At 40.5% G+C, this 24,508-nt stretch overlaps 1 protein-coding gene across 1 annotated transcript; it reads left to right on the forward strand.

Moving 5' to 3' along the window:
* Positions 1–6,171: 6,171 nt before the first annotated feature.
* slc12a1 (solute carrier family 12 member 1) lies at positions 6,172–23,515 on the forward strand (the record flags this gene model as incomplete). The annotated part of the gene is made up of 26 exons (XM_083900476.1): positions 6,172–6,414; positions 7,372–7,515; positions 8,776–8,851; positions 9,950–10,045; positions 11,302–11,441; positions 11,546–11,656; positions 12,101–12,212; positions 12,837–12,964; positions 13,041–13,125; positions 13,245–13,402; positions 13,544–13,651; positions 14,496–14,619; positions 14,781–14,882; positions 15,499–15,654; positions 15,748–15,847; positions 15,973–16,084; positions 17,259–17,399; positions 17,950–18,056; positions 18,150–18,232; positions 19,050–19,175; positions 20,763–20,891; positions 21,878–21,989; positions 22,075–22,161; positions 22,391–22,511; positions 22,585–22,652; positions 23,380–23,515. The coding sequence occupies 26 exons, from the start codon at positions 6,172–6,174 to the stop codon at positions 23,513–23,515; spliced, it is 3,105 nt and encodes a 1,034-aa protein (XP_083756602.1).
* Positions 23,516–24,508: the final 993 nt, after the last annotated feature.

Raw genomic sequence — 24,508 nt, forward strand, 5'->3', positions numbered from 1 at the left:
GATACAGTTTGACGACTCAGGGACAAGATTCCTCCTGTGAACTCCGAAAGGGAAACAGAGTGACGCCCACTTCTGCACAAGAATGTATACTGTATGGTTGGATACAGGGTATTATGTTAAAATAGTGCTTTGTGGACTAATCAAAAACAATCTGTTGGTGATGCCGCCGCCGCCGCTGCTGCTGCTTTGTGTACAGATTGGTTTCTCTCAGTGGTGTCTTGTTTTTTGGACGTCATGCAGCGAAAAGGCAACTGAACAAACTGTGAATCATATCACGGTGTCACTGTTTTTCTTAATGATGCAAAAACGACTCTCGCAGAGTTTGTGCTGCTGCTGGTCTCGAATGACAATGGTACACTGTATGTCACACATTAATGTTTACTCTTGACCGCATGTCTGCAAAGACGTACTACGGTTATGTTGATTTCTCCCCCCTCCTCCCCCCCATCTGTCAAGCGCTCTGTCTGAAGTTTGGCCGATGTGGTCAAGCCAAAGAACTTTTTGAGGGAAATTAGGATTGAATTAGGATTCTCTCTCTCTTTCAGTGCTGCTAGTTTTCTAATGACAAGAAGAAACTCTCAGTACCCGTCTGCAGAGGGCAACGTCACATGGAAAATAGGGGTGTGATATCTGTCAACGCTGCACGTGGACACCTTTTTTCCTCCTATTCTCAGCCATCCTCGCCCATTCTCACCTGCCCTCTTCCCTCCAGGGAGAGGACGACGGGACTAAACGGAGATTCTGTAAACCTGCAGCAGACTGGTCCAACTCTTGTGTGTTCCTTTTGCTAATTTTTACAGTCTACGGTTTTTCCTTAGTGCTGTGAATCTGCCTTACTGTGACCTTCAATGGGTTTATGTGCCTTCATCTAGAAACATTAGAGCACCTGAATGTATGTGTGCGTGTGTGTGAGCGCCTGTGTATATGTGGCACATCATGACGACCGACAGTGCATCTCGTGACCTGTTGCTTGCTCAGCTGGTGGTAGAGATTCTTGTTGATATAGATTTGATTCAATGACATGAAATAAATGGAATTTCTTCACTTTAAAATGTCGTCAGTAGACTTTTTGGTTCTCTCACTGCACTCTGTGGAGCACGAGTTACACACAGCAGCTGAACAAATAGGATTTATGGGACAGTTGACAGAACAATGTCCATTATTGCGCTAGCAAGAAGCAGAGAGGGAGTGTAGTGGCAGAGGAGGAAGAGGTGATTATTTCATGCAACTTCTTGGTCTCACCCAGAAAATATCACAGGAGAAAGATTATTCTTGCATTACTTTTAAACACAGTCTCCTTTAACGTCAACACACTTGGTCCAATGATGTTCATGCTTCACTAACCCTTCGCAGAAGGAGGTTACATTAGTAAACAAAGGTCAGATGGTGCCAGGTTGGGCGAGTAGTAAGTAAGTTAGGATGCACCTTACTGCTGATTTGTTTTCTTTCAGTTAAATTTGGTCATAGTATTACCAGTTTACTATATGGTTAAAGGTGCGTAATAAATCATAAAATGCTCCTAATATGTCACAGAGACTCAGGAATAATGTTCATATAACAAACTGAACTCACCAACAACAACAGTACAGACAAAATATTTGCATAAAAAAAATTATTTTGCAGACTGCAAATCATGTTTATGTTTTGAAATCATGTTTTGGCATGTGGCGCCACCTACCGCCGTCTACCAATCATTGCAGTCAGTAGAGTCTCAGCTGCCGAGCAACCACGGGTTGCCAGTGAGGTCAGAAAACGAAGCCTAAAAGACCTCAGTATTTTGAATTTGAATGTAGTAACTGTTTTTGGCCACATTCCTACATATGGTACCTTTAAAGCATATTTCAAGAAGAATTCAATCATGATCACTTTCTCTTTATCCCAAACCACAGTAGCACCACCCTGCCCTTGCATAGGCTTCTCATATGGGACCTGCATACTTTGCCCACTTAGTATCCACTTAGTACCCAGGTAGCCTGGAAAGGGTACTAAGTGGATACTAAGTGGGCATTGGCTTGAAGTGGACAAACCCACCTGGGACATATATAACTCTTATGCGACCCACATAGACTTGCTGGCTGGGAAAGTAGTGGACCCACAAACCCATAAATCTCCTCAGCACTTTGGCTGAAAATGAGCCAAAAGCATCCTCGAAATTTCTCACTCTCTCCAGTTTTCGCTCTGATGTTAACATTCATGGCACATATCACAGTTTGCTCATCCTCAAAATGTCAGGCCCAAAGAGCATGAACTGAGACACCATTGTTGTCCATGATTTGTGATACTGTATGTGCTGGACACATGTTTATCATTCATGACCTCCACTAGATTGTCCATGGTTGCTGATTTTGGGTGACCAGACCGTGGGTTGTCTTTGGTACTCTCCCCTCCCTGCTTGAAATCAGCAACCTGCCTCTGTGTGGATATCGAGGGGAGTCACAAGTGGAGCGTGTTGACAATGTCTTTGTAGATTTGCTCCGAGGTCATTCCCTTTTTATTGATTTTTATTAAGAGACAAAAGACAAACATTTGAGTTTCTCATTTTCATGGACAGTGATATTAGGCTTTGAGCCATAGATAAGCCACGTAACCATAGATGCCAAATAGTACAACCCATTTCTCAAAGAATACCAGAACATTCAAATGGGGGGAACTCGTGGTGCTACAGGAGTGTAATGTGAGATCTACACTGATGCAGACGCTCATTTAAATGAGCAGCTCTTTGAGGACACATTATGCAGAAAGTATGACCCAACTCCATAATACAGTGACGTCTAACCCTTACACTCTGTGTTTCCTGGTGAGGCCAAGAACTATTTAAAGTCTTGTGTGTAAGTATGCAGGTATGGTCTATTGAGCCAAAAGGGCAAATGTAGCAGTAGGAAGTGATGCACACTGGCATCCAATGACAGTCTTGTGGTGACAAAGCAGGTCCTGATCTGCAAAGTCTACAGCAATGAGAGGCCAAACCACCTTTCACGCTCCCCTTCAAACCACATCATTCGTCTGGAATGCAATCATTATTGCACTATTATCTCTGTCACCGAGGTGACATCCTTATCTGACATCTTTCTTTTTAGTGGAAAAACACTGCCCTTTTTTTCTCTTCAGCCTCAAAGCTTTAGCTGGAAAACTCACCAGGACGTTATCAGAATTTAACAAAATGTGTCTGCTCTGCATTGTATTTTCAGATCTTTTTGTGCTGTCAGGTTCCATTTCACTTCACATTTACTTAAAATTCCATAAATCACTTTCCTATCATTGATTGGAGACAACTAAACTCTTCTTTGCATACAAAAATAAGAATGATGGTACACGGTTATAGTGACACAGCATATTTCCTAAATGCAACACCAAGTAGGTATCAGGAATAAACTAAATATATAGGAATATCATTATGGAATATTTATAGCAATGTTATTTATAGGACTATTAATCTCATGTTGAATTCCTTCATTTTAAATAACCAGGACACTAATGTTATTATAATCTGTCTGTGGATGGAGAGGAAAATAAGACTTAAAGAATCCTTACATAGTATTAGACCTATGACTCAGCTGAATTGTGAACCTTAGCTTTTGATAATCAATTATCAGTTTTATTACTTGTGGTCTTCGGACCTCACAAGCTATGCTCTTGATTTGTTGTGATAAGGTCAAAGGGATACGAACGCCTTTAGCAGCTCTAAAGGTGCTGTGATCTCTGATTAATGCTACTTTCACAACAGTCATTTCATAATAAAAGCTCCAGGCAGCTGGATCACTGAGGTGATAAACAATATTTAATTGTTTAAAAGGCTCTGCGTTGTGCTTAGGCCTCAATAACACTTTTGTGTTCTGCACAATAGTGAAGCATTTTAGTCTTAATAAGAACTTAAGACGACAAATATCTGCACTCAAGCCAACTTTATTTATAAGTCATCTCAAATTCAACACCTGAGCAAACACCTCTATTCGCCTGCACGAACATGTGTCATGAAATATAGAAGTGTTTTCTGATAATGATTAATTATTATGAATCTATTATGTTTAATAATTTACTGTTAATTGACTCGAAACTTCACTTTGTTTCACTCCATTATCCCTCTGTTGCAGGAAAATAGAGTAAGAAATATTACATTTTTGCATTAGTGGATTAATAATAATAAAAATGATATCTACTTTAACTACATGTTTCTACATGCAAGACAATTACACAGGAAATGGAATTTTGTTATTATTTGTTGAATTTTTGTGAAGTATCTTTATTAAATGTGTATGATACAGCATATAGAAATCTATTTCACGTCACACAATGAAATTAAATTAAATTACATTAAAACTAAATAATAATAATAATATTGGCAGCCACTATGTCATATATTATATTTTATTATTCTAATAACAGGGGCTGAATCTTATAGTAGCACCTCAATCACACACTTACAACTGTACGTAAACTAAAATGTTCCCTATTGCAGGATTAATAACTCTTATCTTATCTCAAATATTCCACCAACCTTGTGTCATCCAGGTATTATGGGAAGTTTGCAGTGCATCTATTTCCTCAGTACAGCAGCCAAACAATAAACACATCTGTGTCTATAAGCTATAAGCTAGATTCTTCTTCTTTTATAACGAGGCCTGAGCTCTATACAGGAAGCTCCTCTGATACAAAGAATAAGATCATATTTTAATAGAGATATTCAATTCTAGTAGTAATTGACAAATTGCATAAATGGCACACTGCCATTGACTGAGCCCATAGCTGAGGTGAGCTTTAAGGATCACCTACTGTTTCATTTATTGCAGCCCTTCACGATGTACTATCAGGAATCCTGTCTACCGGTATCTGCTCTTTTGCACTTCTTGTGACCACATTATAGTGAGCAGAGCCGTTTGATAAATGCCGCCAAAAGATCTTTTTATGCCTCTTTTTGAGCCCTTTGGACATTAAATAGAGTGGCACTTTGAGTATTACTTGTAGTACTTAATGACATAAATTTCACCTCGAGCCCTCGCGATGGCAAAGTCAGGTTTTCTAACTTCAATAAGACGACGGTGATGTAACACAAAGCTGCAGCGTTAAAATACACCTCATTTCTTTCCTGCATGACTCAGTGAGTGTTTCGAAAACAACCACCGTGTTGTTCAAAGAATCGCCTGCTTTCGCTGCACACATAAAAACATGCGCTTGAGTATTTTTTCTCGCCTTGTCAAGGTCAGATTTCGAGCCATTAGTCTGCCTTTCACTGAGTGCATAAATCACTGTGGTGTATCAGTAATGAGGAAGTTCACCTGTTAAGAGGTCTTTTAAAAGCAATTTAGAAGTCACGTGTCTCTGGAGAAGGGCCGCCGGCATCTTCCGCTAATCCATGGTCTTATATTAACTCAAAATTTCCCTCATGAATGCCGCCATTCCTTCTGTGGCAGCCAAAACGCCAACTTTTCCACTTAAAGACTTTGAATCATAAAGAACAACATAGATTATCGCTGTTAAAGCTTTTATGAGCCCCATACCATGTATCACTCTAATTGATTTCCATCTTGTTACCAGACTTTAACTTTAATCACTCTGCATTAGCTGCTTCTATTTTCTCCCGTGTATTGTTAGTATCATAAAGAATGTGTAAAACTTTTCCACTTTGTTAAATCTTCCACTGTGTATGTTACCTGGTGAGTCACCCAGAGCATCACAGAATTCTGTCCCATAAAGTGCAACCACAGAACAACATGTGCTGTTGCTCTGCACTTCAGTCATAATATTAGTAATCAATTCTCCACGACTAAGGCAATGGGCGCCTTTATCTCCCGTTTGGCGTTTATGACTTGGTTAATCGTTAAGCAATGCCTTTGTGTCCCCTAGGATGGAGCAAGGACATATCTGACACCCCTCGCTCAGTTTTTTTTCGGAGGGTTGATCCTGAGAGTTAGCCAATAGTTAGCGGCCAGTGTACGATCCCTGGGATGCAAGGTATAAAGGTAGGCCGTCCAAGACAAACTGAGTTTATTCACCAGGACTCTCAGAAGAGAAGAGATCTCTGTACGTCAAATTCTTATAGTCTAGTTCAGTGGTCGATAAAGAAGGATAACCACGACCCGTTGAAGACACTGTTGGCTCACTGAAGATTTAATGCATTCACTGCAGTTTTATCCTTGAATCTTTGAATCTGAGAATCCCTTGGCTCGTGTCTCGATGGAGAGGTTCAAGTCTAACACGGGGGAGCATGTTAACCCCGCTTATGATACCACCCTGGATGGACCTCCTCATTACCAGGATGTGGCTGTCCGTGCGGTGCGGCCCTCGGTGGTCAGCGCCTTCGGTCACGACACTCTGGACCGAGTGCCCAACATTGATTTCTACCGCAATGCGGGCAGCATGAGTGGTCATCGTGCTATTCGGCCGTCGCTGCAGGAGCTCCACGATGTGTTTCAGAGGGTGAGTGCTTGTGCATTTCTCTGAGGGGAAGTTGAAACCAAACAGGGTAGTTGATGATAGTTGGTCTGAAAGAACAGATACAAACAACAACAGTCGTTAAATCATTCCAGCATCATCATAACTTTAATTGTGTCCACAGTTCAGTCATCGTGCCTTTGCTTTGAAGGACACCGAAAAGTTTTCTCTGGAACTCATCAGCAGTCAACAAACTTGACACTCTTGGGAGTCTTTAGTGCTGTCTTTTTTATTAGGCTGGAGTTATATTACCTTGTGTTGCAAAAGACAAGGGGTTATAGGTCATTTGGGTTTTATAGGATGAACTTTATTAACATTCTGCAGTGATTTAAAAAAAAAAAACCGTCTGCATTAAAGAAAGTTCCGTCATAATCATTGATTTGTGCACTTTTGTGACTCATTAATTTTGCAGAATAACTTTACAGGAAACAAATAATCTACGCTATACATTTGATTTAATTTAATCTATTACCCTGGCATAAGAAATGACTCAGATATATCGTATAACTTTCTGAAGTCACAGTTTGTTTGGTTTTCTTTCCGTAAAGGAAAAATGAGAAGCATCCAAGCTGCTTTATTAAATCTGACGTGATGGCGTAAATGTTTGCAGAGTTTTATTTTATTTCACCTCCATAGAGAGCGAATGGGAAGTTTATCTTTTTCTCTCTCGATTCCTTCTCGACTTGTCAAGGACAGACACGCAGCAGCATATCGTCTCTTCATTAGTCTTCATCCAAAATCAAATCAACAGTTCCCTGTGTCTCAATTCCCTCCTGTGTCTTTACACAGCAGACAGAAGACCGAGAGCTAAATATAAATTCAGGACATCAGTCTTTATCTCGGAGTTTGCTTAAACTTCTTCTTACAAATTTAAAATGCACATCAACAACAAAATCTAAAGATATTAAGTCAAACTGACATGTTTCTACATAACCCCAACAGAATGGAGCCATCGATGTGCCGGACACAGTGCGGGACGACGATGAGGACGATGACAGGAGCGATGGGACACCTTCTGATGATGTGGAGTCTGCCCCTGAAAAAATGCAAGGGGGGGTAAAGTTTGGCTGGATCAGGGGCGTCCTGGTGAGTTATTCTGGGTCATGTCAGGCTCCTCCTGCGTTATAGAAGCAGGGTCACTCTACATATATTTTACGACCAGGCTAGACCAGGCTCTGTATGTGTCTCCCGGCGGGGTCAAGTGGGACTTTCAAGACAAGAATCTGCCTCTGGGAGTCATTTACATTTGCATTCAGGAGCTGCTGGTTGATCATTTGCACTTTGGGCATGACCATAAAACAGTGCTTAGATGTTTCAGTTTAGTATTGAAGTTGAGACGACAGTAAACATCATTTTTAACAAGAGGATGAGCTCTTTATAAGATGACCCATCTCATTTTTTAATCCACAATATAAAATATAACAGCAGCGCAGTTACTTTATTGGACTTTTTTTGGATACTTTATATCCAACATGGCGTGTGGTCTATGGGATATGCAGGTATACGCGTATATCCACTAAAAAAGAGCCATGATTTCCGTATAACCACCTAAAATGCACAAAGATACATATCAACTCCTTTTTTGACAGAAATTACACTCAAGTAAGAAGTAAAAAGTGGAGAAAACTGTCGTTTCCATTAAAAACACTAATTAAATATCATAAAATTCATCATATGCGTACTCTTTTTGCTGGTCTGGCAACCCATGCTGCTTTTTTTAAATAGTTTTTTATGTGACCAGTGAAAAGTGGTCTGGACTCAACATGACCCCGACCGTTCCACTTTACTGTCCCCACAGGCCAATGCATCACAGTTATAAACATAGACACAAGAGGAAATGAAAAGCAAGGAAGCAAGTGACACCTTTTTGAGTGTCTTTAACCACCTGTCCCTGAATCTACAGACACTTTAGAGCAAAATGTGTCTGTAGAAAACAAGTGTCAGTATCAGTATAACATAGTATACCCTACTACAGTAGACCACAGTAAACTGTACCACTGTGCCTCATATAGTCTCTTCTGCAGTGAAATTAACATTATATTTTTGCATATTCTTGTCAAAGCAAATGTCTATACATATAAATGTCCTTTATTGTGCAAAATAAAATAAAAAAATACATAGTTGGCGATATGCAATAATTTGACATTTTAAAGCTATGAATAAATACAAATAAATAAATATACTTTTATAAATTGTGGGTATATTCACAGAATTATAGGCAGGAATGTTTGAGATACACAAACAGAACGGCTAATTTGTGATGTTGCTTTAACGTCTTAATTCTTGTGTATATTCCCCGTGTTATAACGCTACAGGATAATAAATGAAGCTCCTTCTCTTCCACAGGTGAGATGCATGTTGAACATCTGGGGTGTCATGTTGTTCATCCGTCTGTCGTGGGTTTTCGGTCAGGCAGGTTGGGGTGAGTGAGGTCAAGGACACGAACATACCAGTGTAAAAATAATGACTGCACATTCGCTGTAAAAGCATGAGTTACATTAGTTTCACAGCAAATCACTGTGTCCGAGATACTGTACCTTCACATTACATATATAGCACCATATTATAGTTTAATAATGTCAATTGACACCTTTGTATAGTTATTTCACAGTAAGGCAGTATATTACTGTGATTAAGCAGTTTGTTTTCTTTAAAAGTACTATATGTTCCTGTAACTTCACATATTCTATGTCATACAGTACATTATTTTGAGTATTTGCATATATCAATTCTGCATAAATATCCAAAATCACTTTCCTGTAGTTTCCTATAATAGGCGTAACCTACTTCCCAATAAAAAGTGGTATGATATTGTAAATAATCATGTTTAAAGCCGTTTATTGTGAAATTTGCATTTGAATCTGTGAAATCCTGAAAACAATTTACATTATAATTCTCAAACACATGCTATAGATAGAATTTCTGTTGTATTTTTTCTTCTTAAACAGCTCAGGGTTGGTTCGGCTAAATTCTCAACCCCAGTAGAACCAGAGTAATATCTGAGGGGAAACCCTACATGTCTGTGACCTCTTGCTGGTACCAATAATTGAAATTACGAGGAACAATTAAGCATCTTATATCGTCCTCCCCTTATTAGCAGGAGACGACTGAATCGGGACAGATTCATCTTAACTAGTCTTCCCAAGCTTCCGTAACATTAGGGCTCTACTGTGAGAGATAAAAGAAAGACAGAGAGGAGAAACTGTGCAAAGAGCTTCACGAGTGTGTTCGTTGTTCAAGAATCTATTGATTAGGGAGCAGCTTTTGTTCAGGAGCTCGTAACTAAGTGGTTTTGAGAAGCAGAGAAAGCTACGGGCAGTTTGGCAGAGCAGGTATAGAGAGGATGGCTTAACTTATAGCCTCCAGCTCCTGTGAGACCATGACTGTCACTGTGTGTTTAAAGGTGACTGTGGAGCGGAGGAGGTTTTCATTTCACCATCATAACCTTTTATCTGCGCTCACCTAAACGTAACGGCTTAGACCGATCATTTTCATCTGTCACATGTGTTGTTATTGTCAGGTTTGGGCATCGTGGTCATTGCTCTGAGCTGCGTGGTCACCGTCATCACCGGTCTTTCTATGTCGGCCATCTGCACTAACGGTGTGGTCAGAGGAGGTAAGTCAGTGTCCTGTCAACACACAATATGAGATGACTTCATGAGTGGGAGAATAAGTCATAGCAGCCTTTCTTACAGTCACCTCAGTCATATCTCACAGACCAGGGTCACGACAGTTAAAATGTTATTTATACGTATTTATAGCCAGGGATTACACACACACACACACACACACACACACATTTGTTTTTTAAATCTTAGTGATGACACATCATTGACATAATGCATTCCCAAGCCCCTTACCCAATATTTACCCATCACAACTAATGCCTAACCCTAACCCTACTGGCACTTTTCCATTATAAAGTTTGAGAACTATACCCAGCTTGACTATTTGGCTTTTCCATTAGTGATAGTTCCTGGTACTTTTTTGCTCTGACGAGTTTCCAAGCAAGCTGGGTCGATACTAGAATGTGACGTCAACAGACTGCCAGTCATTGATTGGTCAGAGAGTGTCGTCACTGGAAAAGTCATGAGTGTGATACCATGCCATGAGTGCGATGTCCGACACATGAATCAGTTCAAAAGACTTAAAAATCCTGAAAACGTGCAGTAATCCCCAACATTTAGCAAGGAACATTTCAGTTCAGTGACTGTGTCAGATAGAGTGCAGGAAGTACTGAACGAGTCGGTGAACAAATCTTTAAATGAACTGATTCTAATGATTCAGTTACACCCAAAACAGCTGCTTTGCCCGTCACTAGTTTGTGTGTTTGTTTGAGTCGCGTATAAAAAATCACGTCACAGCAGTTTTCACGGCAGCCGTCTTATGGCGAAACCCCGCCCATGTTGAGGAGGTTCTATGACGTCATGGACAACGATGTGACTGGTGCCAACATGAGAAGAGTCATAGAGCCAAGCTAGAACTGGCTCTAACCCTTACCCTTACCCCTAATCCTAATCCTAATCCTAATCCTAACCCAGTCTGAGTAGAGTCATAGAGCCAAGGTAAAACTGTATAATGGAAAAGTGTGATAATCCTAACCCTAAAACCAGGTCTTAACCCTGAAAAGCCCTTTAAAGTTGTGTAGAGATAGCTGTTTACTTCTTTTTTTGGATCTCACAAAGATATAAATACACAGACAGAAACAAAACTCAAAACTGGGCCTGAATGTCACCTCTTGAAAAGCCTATCTTCCTATTTTACAGCCTACTAACTTGTCCAGACATTAAATGAATAAATTAGCAGTGCAGTGATTAATCATCCACAACTTTGTGTGTGTGTGTGTGTGTGTGCTTCATTGTGTCATTTCAGGGGGAGCTTACTACTTGATATCTCGCAGTTTAGGACCAGAGTTCGGTGGATCCATTGGCCTCATTTTCGCCTTTGCCAACGCCGTGGCTGTAGCCATGTACGTGGTGGGTTTCGCTGAGACTGTGGTCGATTTGCTCAAGGTGAGAGGACGTTACAGTGATTGTGTGACTGAAGATGGAAAACTGTAGAGATGTGTTTTTTATTTCATGCCTCACCTCCTCTATCTGCCTCCTGTCACACTCAGGACAACAACGCCATCATGGTGGATGAAATAAACGACATCCGAATCGTGGGCTGCATCACGGTGGTGCTGCTGTTGGGCATATCAGTCGCAGGAATGGAATGGGAGGCCAAGGTCAGAGACGAGCGCCGTTATTGCTGCCAAAATTAGGCCTGAACAATTCAGTGTAATTCAAAACAGCTCAATTGTTAAACTGCAAAGGCTGGAACATCATTTTTCTGTTTTTATGTAAAAAAAAGTAGTGTGTACTTCAACTGCAGCTTAGTGATTACTACAATAACTGTCCACAATTCTCAATTAATCAGTTTATGTGTTGTTGTTTTTCCAGTTTAACATAAAACGTTTTACATAATACATAAGACATTTGCATATTTTGAATATGAATAGACACAATTTTGGTTCCCATCCTTGTGTTAGAGAATTGTAATTAATATTTTGACGGTGTCACTGTCATGTGGTATTTAAACATATAAAACACTGTCAAACAACAACATTTGAGATATTTTAGCCAAATCATTCGAGGGAAAACGCGTAACCGTCATTTTTTTGCTGACACAGGCTCAGCTCGTTCTGCTGGTTATTCTGTTGGTCGCCATCGTGAACGTGTTTGTGGGAACTTTCATCCCTGCAACCACTGACAAGAAATCCAAGGGATTCTTCAACTATAACTGTAAGATGCTTTTCATCCAAAACGTTTGAAAGTCTAGTGTTTTGATTTAGAGGAGGCATCTATAATTAACAGTTAGCAGAAATCCAATACAATGTTTTTATTATTTTATGATCACTTTAAGAACTGCTGGGTTTTCATTGCCATGGAGTGAGTCATAACTGTACATAAAAAGTGGTCACAGTCTTAAATCTGAGCCTTGAGATTCATGATTGATTGTCTATTTGCTGCTTAATGGGAACATAAGTTAGAAATATGACGTCATATTTTATTGAACGACCGATTCAGGCGACTAACTCATCAGTTATGAGTTCATTCCATTCAATTGGAGTTCTTTTTGCACTCAGTGGAGTCGCCCCCTAGTGGCTGACTGCTACTTCCATCCCACGTCCTGGACTTCACTTTTAAAACCTGAAGGCTATGTCCCTTTTTATGTACAGTCTATGGAGCGAGTGCTAAAAAATGTATTAAAGTAAAGTTACTTTCATTGCAATATGCAACTTCACCCCTAGATGTCACTAAATCCTCCACACTGGTACTTTAACTTTCAAAAAAATGTGAACATTCAGCTCTTACATAGAGCACCATTCAACGTATTTCCTCTCATTTCTCATCCTTCTCTCGCAGCAAAAATATTCTTAGAAAATTTTACGCCGGCCTTCCGTGAAGGGGAGTCGTTTTTCTCTGTGTTTTCCATCTTTTTCCCTGCGGCAACGGGAATCCTGGCTGGAGCTAACATCTCTGGAGACTTGCGGGTACGTTTTTTTTTACTGCAATTTAATATATTCTCTGCCCTGAATTCTCTTAACAGTGTTGTCCATACATTTACAGAATCCCCAAAAAGCTATCCCTAAAGGTACCTTGCTAGCCATCTTGATCACTGCTATCACCTACTTGGGTATCGCCCTGTGTGTCTGTAAGTACAATCATCCATGATGTTCAACTCCTCTATTCATCTTACAGTTGTTTGGTTTCTAATAACAAACAAGCTCTTTTAATGCGTTTCTTCTTTTCTGTCCGTTTTCTTTCTTTTAGCTGCCACTGTTGTCCGTGATGCCACAGGAAACTCTACGGACCTCATTTTTCCCGGCACGGTGTGTAACGGCTCGGCAGCAGTTGCCTGTGAGCTCGGCTGGGATTTCTCTTCCTGTGCAGAGGAAAAATGCAAGTTTGGCTCGATGAACAACTTCCAGGTACACAACACATTTGCACAAGTGTAACTAAACCTGACATATCTACTGCCCTCAAATGTAGCCATTGGCCCTTTTATAAACTTCAATCTACGCTAGAGAACAGGTTTGGTTAGTTTAACACTCTCCTCACACTCTGTACAGGTGATGACCATGGTGTCTGGGTTTGGTCCGCTCATCATCGCTGGAACATTCTCAGCTACTCTGTCTTCAGCTCTGGCTTCCCTCGTCAGTGCTCCCAAAGTCTTCCAGGTCAGTCGCTCATCATTCTTTCAACTTTTAAGGAAACTCCTTCTGGAACTCCCTCCCCATTAGAGACTGTAGAGATCTTCCCAGAAGAGAAGAGAAGATCCTGCTTTTAATGTGTAAATTATGTTATTCTCTGCAAAGTTTTCATATCCTAGAATGTTTTAATGTGTGAGATGGTAGACCAAACAATACACCCAAGAGCAGTGGTTCTCAAACTTTTTATATCAAGTACCACCTGAGAAAACATTGGGCTAACACCACTAGTGCCAACATTAAAATACAGTGGTGTAGGCCGAGCAAAGTCAGCTATGGACTTTTCATAGGAGGCAGGTTTATTCCCAATAAGATCATTTACTCTCTACCTCCAGAGGAAGCTTTCGTACCATTAGCATGTGCTACAATTCCTCTGCCTCCAAGTTTGAAACCAGTTTGAAACAAGTAATAGAAGAAGCCTGTACACAGAAGATAACTGTGACAAAACATGGCAAAATCAATTCCGGTGTATTTGCTGGACTAACAAGGAAACTAATTTTTTCCTCTAATTTAAAAAATGAATCTGAATTTCATGGATTGTAGGGAGACTCTGAATCGCCCTCCACATGCTAACAAGTAGCTGCTAGCTAAACCAGAAAAACAGATGGTAAAAGGTCTGTATTTCCGTAGTGCTCTTTTTTTTTAAAGTTGCTTTACACTATAGTTTTACTTTCATACAGTGCTATTTCTATCACTCCATCTTTAATACGCATTCACACAGCCGTCAAGAGTTCAGTATCATGGTTCCTAAACCCACAACCTCTACCACTGCACTACTGTCACACCCTAGACACTAACGTCCGTCTCTCCACAGGCTCTGTGTAAAGACAACATCTACAAGATTCTGCACTTCTTTGCTAAAGGACACGGCAGGAACGACGAGCCGATCCGCGGCTACGTCCTCACATTCATCATCTCCGTGGCCTTCATTCTCATCGGTCAGTTCAACTGTCTGTCATGACCAAGCAGACGGTCTCATCTCACACTTAATACGATTATTTCTCAGCTTTAATTTAACCAGTCAACGAACTGTAAAACAATCAAAGGTAACTTTCACTTTGACTGATGCTTTTTTCCCTGTTGTTCTGTGTCTTCACAGGTGATCTCAACGCCATCGCTCCCATCATTTCAAACTTCTTCCTGGCTTCTTACGCACTCATCAACTTCTCCTGCTTCCACGCGTCCTGGGCCAAGTCTCCAGGTCAGTGTTTCTCCAAACAACCGCTGATGAAATGGAAAAGCTTCAGTCAGGCGACCTGAGCTAATTGTGCTTGTTTCTTCTCAGGAATTATGCTCGAAATATATTAAAACAAGCCCATATGTCAATCAGGACCTGATTTAAGACACTACCTCAGACAAAGTGAGCTGCATTAGATATTGACTTTCCTGTCACTTCTCCTGCGATCTGCACTTACTTATGAACCTTTAGGGTTAATGTTATATTATTAACCTAAGCAGCTGCAACTGGTCTTGAATGGTCCTGGACTAAAATACATCCTAGACTTATTAGTTCCCTTTGAAGCATCCAGAGCTCTAAGATCATCAGGGACAGGTTTACTGTGTGTTTCCCTGAAGTGTTCAGTCATTCTGCTCCTCACCTGTGGAACAAACCTCCTAAATACCTGAGGTCTGCTCATTGACTGTCTGTGCATTTAAATCAGGCCTGAAAACATGACTGTTTACTGCAGTTTCCCTTACTCTCTTCCACTTGCTGAAAAAAAGGATATAAGACACTCTCTATGTATATGTTTTTACATATTAATGGAAAAAGCAGCCTGAATGCTCTGTGTTCTAAGAGATAATCTGTTGTTTCCCAGGTTGGAGACCTGCATATAGATTCTACAACATGTGGCTGTCACTGGTTGGTGCTGTGCTCTGCTGCGTCGTCATGTTTGTCATCAACTGGTGGGCTGCTCTGCTCACGTACGGCATCGAAATCCTCCTCTACATTTATGTCACGGTCAAGAAGCCGGGTGAGGACTGGAGTTCATGTGTTCGCGTTTCTTTGAAGGAACAATCGACCACGACAATCTTACAACTTTCATTTTCTCCTCCTCCTCCTCCAGATGTGAACTGGGGTTCGTCCAAACAGGCTGTGACGTTTGTGAGTGCGATCAACAACGCTCTGTCTCTGTCTGGTGTCGAGGACCATGTCAAGAATTTCAGGTAAGGAAAAAAAAAGAACCAGTGAATTCTAACCAGCAATTCAGAATTCTAAGAATAAAACTATAAACTAAAAAACTAAAACTAAAAATATTTAAAGAGGAAAACTGTTCTTTTCTCTTTCTCAGGCCTCAGATCTTAGCGATGATGGGTTCACCAAAGACCAGACCAGCTCTTCTGGACCTGGCTCACTCCCTCTCTAAGGACTATGGTCTCTGTCTCTCCTGTGAAGTCTATGTGGTGAGGAACATCTCATCATTTACCAATGAAAAAAACAAACAAACAAACATCTTTTCTTTCACCTAATCTATGTTTAATTATCAACCTCCTATTCAATTAAACATTTGTAACAGTAAGCGACTTTGAAATGTGCCGACACGGCCAATAATCAAGCAAATGTCAAGCTGGACGGAGGGAAATGTCAAGTGTCTGGATTATGGATTAAGTGCACAGAGACTTCCTGCTTTTCAATAAATCAGACGAGACTGTTTCCGGTAAAATGTCAGCCAACGATGCAGAGATGTTCTAAACTCTGTGTTTGAAGAAGTATTTAACGATAAATTAAAGATGTTATCGGAGCACAGAGGAGCATAGCGATGCTTCACTTGTTGTCCCCGCAGGACTAACTACTAACACAAATACTAAAAGACGATGTAAAAGTATCTGATTGATAGCGGACATTTTGATCTTTTATGTTACAAAGTCACTCGGTGACAACTGAGCAGGTGATATAATAACGAAGGATCTGTGTCACAATCTGAAGGTTGTTTGGCAAATGGACCTAAGAATACGTTCAAATATGGGAAAGTACAAACTGAAAGTTTATTCAGTATATATGAAAACATCGATTTTATTTTACTCTGGTCAAATAACCTATATTAGATACAGAGATGGGAACATTTGTACAGACACTGATTTTAGGAGAAGGTTATAGAGCATAAGAAGGAGTTGAAGGTCACAGAGTCTGTGCCTGTTGAAGGACATACAGAGCTGTTGACCTTGCAAAGGTAAAGGTCATGGTGATAACGGCCGCACAAGTGATTCTTTGACTTTGGAAATGTAAATTTGCCCCTGGAACTTATGTCAGAGATAGCTTCTTAGGAACATAACAGAATTATAGAACGTTAATTACATACAGAACCTTAACAAGAATATAAAGGACTTTAAGACGAACAGAACTTTTAAGAAGAACATATTGGACTTTAAGAAGAATATAAAGGACGTTAACAGTAATATAAAGGAGTTTAAGAAAAACATACAGAACTTTAAGAAAAACATACAGAACTTTAAGAAGAACATACAGAACTTTAAGAAGATTATGCTGCCTATGGTGTTACAGATGTGCTACGATGAGGTGCTTTAACCTTATAATTAAATAAAAAGTTGTATCAAAGGTGTGTTTCTGTCTCCACAGGGTCAAAGATCAGAGATTCTCCAAGACATGAACTCCAGCATGGAGAAGAACCAGCTGTGGCTCAGGAAGAGTAAACGAAAGGCATTTTACTCGGCTGTGGCCTGTGATGAGTTCAGGGAAGGAACTGAAAGTCTTCTGCAGGTCAGTGTGATCATGAAACCATGAAAAGGAACCAAACAAACAAACCAACTAACCCAGAAACATAACTGTGATTAATGTGTAACCGTCGGGAGCTTTTTTAACGTGGTAACAGGTTTTATTGACCCGTTTCTTCTATCTATTGCCGTTTCGACACGGACCTGAACCTGTCATAAGGATGTGGTCGGGACATTAGAGGAGAGAGTTAATGAGGAGCAGGAAAAAAAACAGTGTTATGGCTCTGGCTCTATCACACTCTGGAGATAAGACCCGGGTTCATAGTCAGGACTTCTTACTTCAAACAGGATGGCAGATTAAGAGCTATAATTGATTAACACTGCATTGGAGGAGCCTCTGCAGACAAAATGAGTCGTGCTGAGTGATCTGCTCGTAACTCCTGACAGTAAAAGTGTTTCTACAGCTCTCTCTCTCTTCTACGACTCTCTATTTCTGGTTCTTAACAACAGTAGGTTTTACACCATGGTGTCTGTGTTGCTTCAGTTAACAGCTCGTCCTGATTAGGCTTTTAGAGTCTGGTGTTTTCCTCTTGCAGGCTTCAGGTCTCGGCCGCATGAGGCCCAACATTTTAATGATGGGCTTTAAGAGAAACTGGAGGACGGCAGGTGCAGAGTCGGTGCAGACTTATGTGGGCATACTGCAGTAAGTCACAGGCAAACACACATTCAATGTAATGTCACGCCTGTTAGTTAAAGATAGATGTCATGAGCTGACGTCTTTCTTTCTTCTTGACAGCGATGCGTTCGACTTTGAGTACGGGACGGCGTTACTGAGGATGAAGCACGGACTTGATATGTCGCACATCATCGAAGCTGAAGGTCAGTGTGTGTGATTTAATCCACAGGAACAAAAACGATGTCTCTACTCTTCAAGCATATGTTAGACAAAGGAAGGACACACAGTGATGTCAATTCTTTACCTTTACCGATTAATTATTTAGTGAACTAATGAGCTCCATCAGAGTTCTTAATCACCAGCATCATCCATGTTATACTGCTTTATCCTCCACATGAGAGTCATGGTGATCTGAGGCCATTGATGCGATTGTTATGTAATTATTGATCAAAGAGGTCTTTGATGACACATTTGCATTAACTTCTGTAAATGTTGAAACAAATCAAAGTAGGTAGAAGTGAAAGGACAAATTGGGGGAACAGAAAAGGAAAAGAGGAAGTTGAGGTAGAGACAGAAGACAAACACCAGTTGCGTAAAGTTCAGTTAGAATCGTCCTGAATCGTCCATGGTGATATTCTTCATCACTTCCTCTACACTGACGTCTTACAGACTTTGACATGAAGGTGCAGAACGACGACCCCCAGTTTCAATGTGACACAGCAGAAGAAAAATAGAAATACCATTTACAACAGACTATAAACAACCAAAAGGAACAACACGAGTCATTGTGAAACAGCACCGTGTCACTGTGTGCTGTGTAAAATCATGTTATTCTATCCTTCATAACTACCTGTAATAAAAGGCCACTGATAAACCTGCAGATTAAAAGTCCTCATGAAGGTTAAGCTGTTGACACATGACAACTTTACGGCCGTGCCTCTGTCTACGTCTCATTCATTTTCAAATGCTTTTAATTTTTTTCCTGCACGCTAACGATGAAATGATTGTTCTGTCTTTCAGAGGAGATGCTAAAGGCAGCGAGGGAGCAGGAGGCGGTGGAGAGCGACATGATGCCGAATGGAGGGAAAGCAAAAGGACTGTTCAAGAAGTCCAGGAAATCGTCTCAGCAAGTGCTCACCACCAGAGGTAAAGTGTCTGCATCGTCATTTCACCACGACAGTCGAGGAAGTATTTAAAGACCCGGTGTGAGAATAGGTGACATTTAACAGTGAGACTGCAGCTCATTACTCCTTTTTAAACTACGGTGTCTTCACGTCTCAAAGCTCCAAATAAACGTTCGGTCTGTTTCAGCTGCTGCAGAAACGTGACGCTGAAGGTGACGGCCTCCATAAAGCGTGACTTTGCCTAAAGTACACATAAAAGACTTTATGTAAGGCGACAAAACCACAGACCTTTTAATTTAAAGCGATTATACACTCATACAAACATACCTTTGGGTTTATCTGACAGTGCATCCTCAGATTTGACCCACTTGGTCAAACTAAAACTTGTTTTTTTTGCAAAGTTTTCTGTCACACTATTTCAGGATATTACATGATCAGTGACATCATGTTGCATGTCACATACACAGAGCTCATTCTCAGGCAGAGAATTATATTTTAGCTATAAAATTATAACACAATATTCCATCATTTTTGTCGCATTTTTTAATATTCGAGATCTCACAAAGTAAAAGTGCGTGTTTTAATGTGTATTGATGTGTAGGTGTTAGGTGAAGCAAAAATAAATCTAGTAACGTCAAAAACAGAGACAAAAATCTCAAATTAAACAAATAATAACACGGATAACTATCGTATTACTATTATTACTATTATAACAAATATTGTTGGAGGTTGAGGAGGCCTCACGAGGGAGTTTTTATGATGAAAAAATCAAACATTTTAAACATTAAATAAATATTGTGTTATTTGTTTTTATTTTGGAGTTGAAGATTTGCTCATTTAGTGCAAACTTGCAAATAAATTCAGTGACACTGACACAGGTGTGGTGTAAATAACAGAAGTATAATGAATACAGTTTATACTGTTACTATGTATCTATAATAGTTAAGTTACTTCAAGGTGGTGTCTGGCCCCCGAAAATCTAATTCAGCTCAGGGGCCTCGTAAAGGCTCGGTCCGGCCTTGACTTGGCCTTAAAAACACTTGGGGGGGGGGGGGGGGGGGAGACCAAGTCTCCTCCTTCACATTTTTACAGAGTCATATAAAAATATAACAGCCATTTAACGAATGAGACCAATGACTAACTTTTTCTTCCTTCTGTGAACTTCTCCTCATTCACTCTGGGATCAAACTGAATGAAAAGCTCTCACTAAAGTGATCTGAGGCTGTGATCTAATAACACACTCCCCTTCATTCCATTTTTAAAGAGCGTAACTTAAGAGAAACTCTTTAACCCAGACAGCAGAGGGAGCTTTGCAGCCAACGTGATCCGTCTCTGTCTGTGCATCACACACACACACACTGAGCTGAATCTTGGCAGCGTGGTCAGTGGTCATTAGTAAACAATCTGCATCTGCTCACTGGAACATTAAAGTTGAGCGATGGCGTTTTCCCGCTGACGCAGAGCGAGCGTTTAATGTTGTATTTTGCACTCGTTTCCCATCAGAGTTAACTCTGTGTGATTTGTCCATAAAACATAAAACACATTTCCACTCTAGAGTCCGGCTTCATTTCATTTCATTTCATACAGTCTCTCTGTTCTCCCTCCTCAGTGTCAGTGTGTGGTCCTCCACCTCCACAGATCGCCAAGATAAATGAGAAGCTGATAGAGGCCAGTGCTCACTTCAAGAAGAAGCAGCCTAAAGGCACCATTGATGTGTGGTGGCTCTTTGACGATGGAGGTAGGTGTCGGTTACCCTTGGCAACGCTGCCTGTCGACTGTAACAGTAAAAGCTGACTGGATTCCTCAGTTTAAGTGTGTTTTTTTTAAAGAATCTGGATATTTGAGCTTCTTATAATGTAATATTTTATGGTTTCTTAGAAACACACACAGACACACACACAGAAATAATTTAAAATGAATATTTTTTGTGGTTCTCAAACTGTGGTGTGTGTATCACCAGTGGTACGCCAGCTTCCTCTCAGAAACACTGTTCTACTGTATTTACCAGGGAATATGAAACAAATAACTTATAAAATGATAATAATCTATAATCTCTCGCTCCATGTTGATCTAATGTCACTATACCAGTGTGTGAAGTGTGTGTGAGGAAGAGGATGATGAGAGCGCAAATGATCTGATTGGGATTAAATCTGCCTCCTGTAAAAAGTGCGTAGCTGACTGTACTTTGTATTAAAAAAGTTTGAGAACCACAGATTTAGAAGTTTGGGAAACAACGATCGTTTTATGGACGGAAAATAAAGCAATATACTAATCTGTAACTACACAGTTACTCCTGATACATACGTGACCACTTTCAACCTTTATTTTACTTTAAATAAATGGGTTTTATGGTCGTTTATGTTTTAAATATCATTGTTTTTATTTATTATGTGGAGATTTAATTTTTATTTATGTGGATTAATAAGTAAAGAAAAGTATCAGAGGTACAGAGAACACCATTGTGGTCGATATGATTACATACTGTATGTGATCCCATATGACTCATCATTGTTTGGTATTAATGAGGCAATTTTGCATACTGTTAATGTTATTTTTATGTAAATGTATACATAAGCACATCTCAGTACACCTTTACTGCACAAACACTTTATGTTGCTTTTAATGTCTCCATCGTGACTCACAGAATGTATAATATAAATGTGCTTTATTAACAATAAAGCCTCTCTCTCTCTCTCTCTCTCTCTCTCTCTCTCTCTCTCTCAGGTCTGACTCTGCTGCTTCCTTACATCCTCACCACCAGAAAGAAGTGGAAAGACAGTAAACTAAGGATCTTCATCGCAGGACAACCTGACCGCAGTGAGCTGGACAGACAAGAGTGAGTGTGCAACAATCATTCAACATTAAGATGTTATTGGGCTTTTTGCCGAGCGTTAATCAGTGTGTGACGATCTGTCTCGCAGGATGAACTCTTTGTTGAAGAAATTCAGAATTAAGTGCACCGACATCATCGTTATTGACGACATCCACGTCAAACCGCGCACTGACAGGTGAGAGTATAACACTGACAGATGAGAGTATAACACTGACAGATGAGGGTATAAACACTGACAGATGAGGGTATAAACACTGACAGGTGAGAGTATAACACTGACAGCCGAGCAGATGGTGCAACAGTCACAGTAAAAACTTTATCACCCTTTACCACAGCAGCAATATCGTTAAAAACAAACATGATCATGTTTTCTAAACCCTAACCCACCGTGTTCTCTCCTCCAGTCTGAAGCGGTTAGAGGACATGATCGAGCCGTTCCGTGTGCGCGGCGCTCAGGTCGAAGCCGCTCAGCGACAGCAGCCGTGGAAAATCACCGACGAGGAGCTGAACAGCTTTGAGGAGAAGGTAAAAGCAACAGACTACGCGACTACGACTCCATACAACGCTTGAAAGTTACTGATCTCTTGCTGTTTCACAGACTCACCTGCAGGTGCGACTGAACGAGGTGCTGCAGGAGCACTCCAAAGAAGCTAACGTCATCGTTGTGTGAGTATCAGCCACTGTCACATTGACCTTTAAATGGGACAAAAGCAACGTTTTAGTCATTGTAATACTTATATTTGGGACTCTGGAGGCCTTATGAGTAGACATGAAAAACATGACTCACTCATGTTTTTGTGGTCCTCCTCAGTCTAAATACAGGAGATAAAACACACAATGTTGACTTCTGCACTCATTGTTTCGTCACAATGACACATTCCTGGAATTGTTGTCTCACAGAGCTCTGCTTTGTCCCTAAAAAACATGAGAGTGCAGACGAGGACAATAGTATCCTGAAGAGCGGAAATCTGTGAAGTGTTCTATTCTTGTCTGCACAGTGCAGCACAGAGTTCTACACAAACTTCCAGCCTCAGAGGATTTACGTGTATATATAAGATGGCTAGAGTCTGCAAATGATGGCTTTTCCAAATGCTAACTGCTGTTAGCTGCTGGAGCCTCAGTGACGCTGACATAGTTTCCTGTGTCTCATTTGCATATTTAAAGAGACAGACACTCAAAACAGAGTGTTCTGAACAGGACTGTTTTGTCAGAGTGATTGAACTGATATGGTGCTTCATCCTTAAGGTATTTTGACCAAAGTATGTCACAGACATGTTCATTAGGACACCAGGGAACTAGGTTAACTTGTAGAAATAGGGTATAATATGAGTCCTTTAAATGTAAATACAAGTGTCTAACGTTGTGTATCTGTGTCTTCTGTGACCTCTTCCAGGAGTATGCCCATTGCTCGCAAGGAATCTGTGTCCGACTACCTGTACATGGCCTGGCTGGACGTTCTCACAAAAGACCTTCCCCCAACGCTGCTCATCAGAGGAAACCACAAGAGTGTGTTGACTTTCTACTCCTGAGCGCCTCACAGAGGCTTCATAGCAAAGTCCTGTGCAGAAGCTACAGGGTTGAACCACAAAAGCAAAGAATAACAATAAGTCCAGCATTTTAGTGAACTCCTGATGAAGGCCTTCATGTTCCTGTTGTCATTCAAGCATGAGAGTATAATAATCTTCTGTTTTACTGACTCATGAAGCTTTTCCATGATACAGTTCTAGCACAACTCGACTCAACTTGGTTTTTTCCTGCTTTTCCATTAGTGAAAGCACCTGGTACCTGGTGCTTGTTTAGGTACCTGCTCTAACGAGGTTCCAAGCGACCTGATTGGTCAATGCCTAACTGAAGATCAGTTAAAAAGACTTTACAAACCTGAAAACATGCAGTAATCTGTGACATTTAGCAAAGGAATTGTGTCAAATCTCAATATTTAACAGAGGAGTCTGGTGTATTTAGCGACATCACTGCCCTAAGGCCGGCGATCGTGAGCCGAATCACGACCTGTTCGGTCATATTTCAGTTCAGTGACTGTGTCAGATGGAGTCTGTGCTCCGCTCATGCAGGAAGTACTAAAATCATCTTTTTAATGAGCTGATTCTAATGATTCAGTTACACCGAAAACAACTGCTTTGACCGTCACTAGTTTGTGTAGCGTATAAAACGACGTCACGGCCTGATACACAAACAATCAGAGTGGAGTGGTGCGAGAACTATAATGGAAAAGCGCCATAACACATAAGTGCATGAGACAGGAGTGGGAAAATAGAGGATAAAAAAAAAAAACAGTTCAGCTGGCGTACAAGGATGTAATCAACATGAACTCTCCACTCGCAGCTCAAGTCTTATTTTGAGCTACTTCATCAGGGATAATGGGAAGATAAGCTGCAAATAAACTATAGTCAATGTGTAGAACGAGTTAAACTAGTTAAAACCCAAACAACTCAACTACAAAATGTGAGTTTCAGTGCAGAGGTAAAGTTTGAGGTGTGTGTGTGTGTGTGTGTGTGTGTGTGTGT

The sequence above is a fragment of the Microchirus variegatus genome (assembly GCF_963457635.1).
Source record: "Microchirus variegatus genome assembly, chromosome: 14".
Taxonomy (NCBI): domain Eukaryota; kingdom Metazoa; phylum Chordata; class Actinopteri; order Pleuronectiformes; family Soleidae; genus Microchirus; species Microchirus variegatus.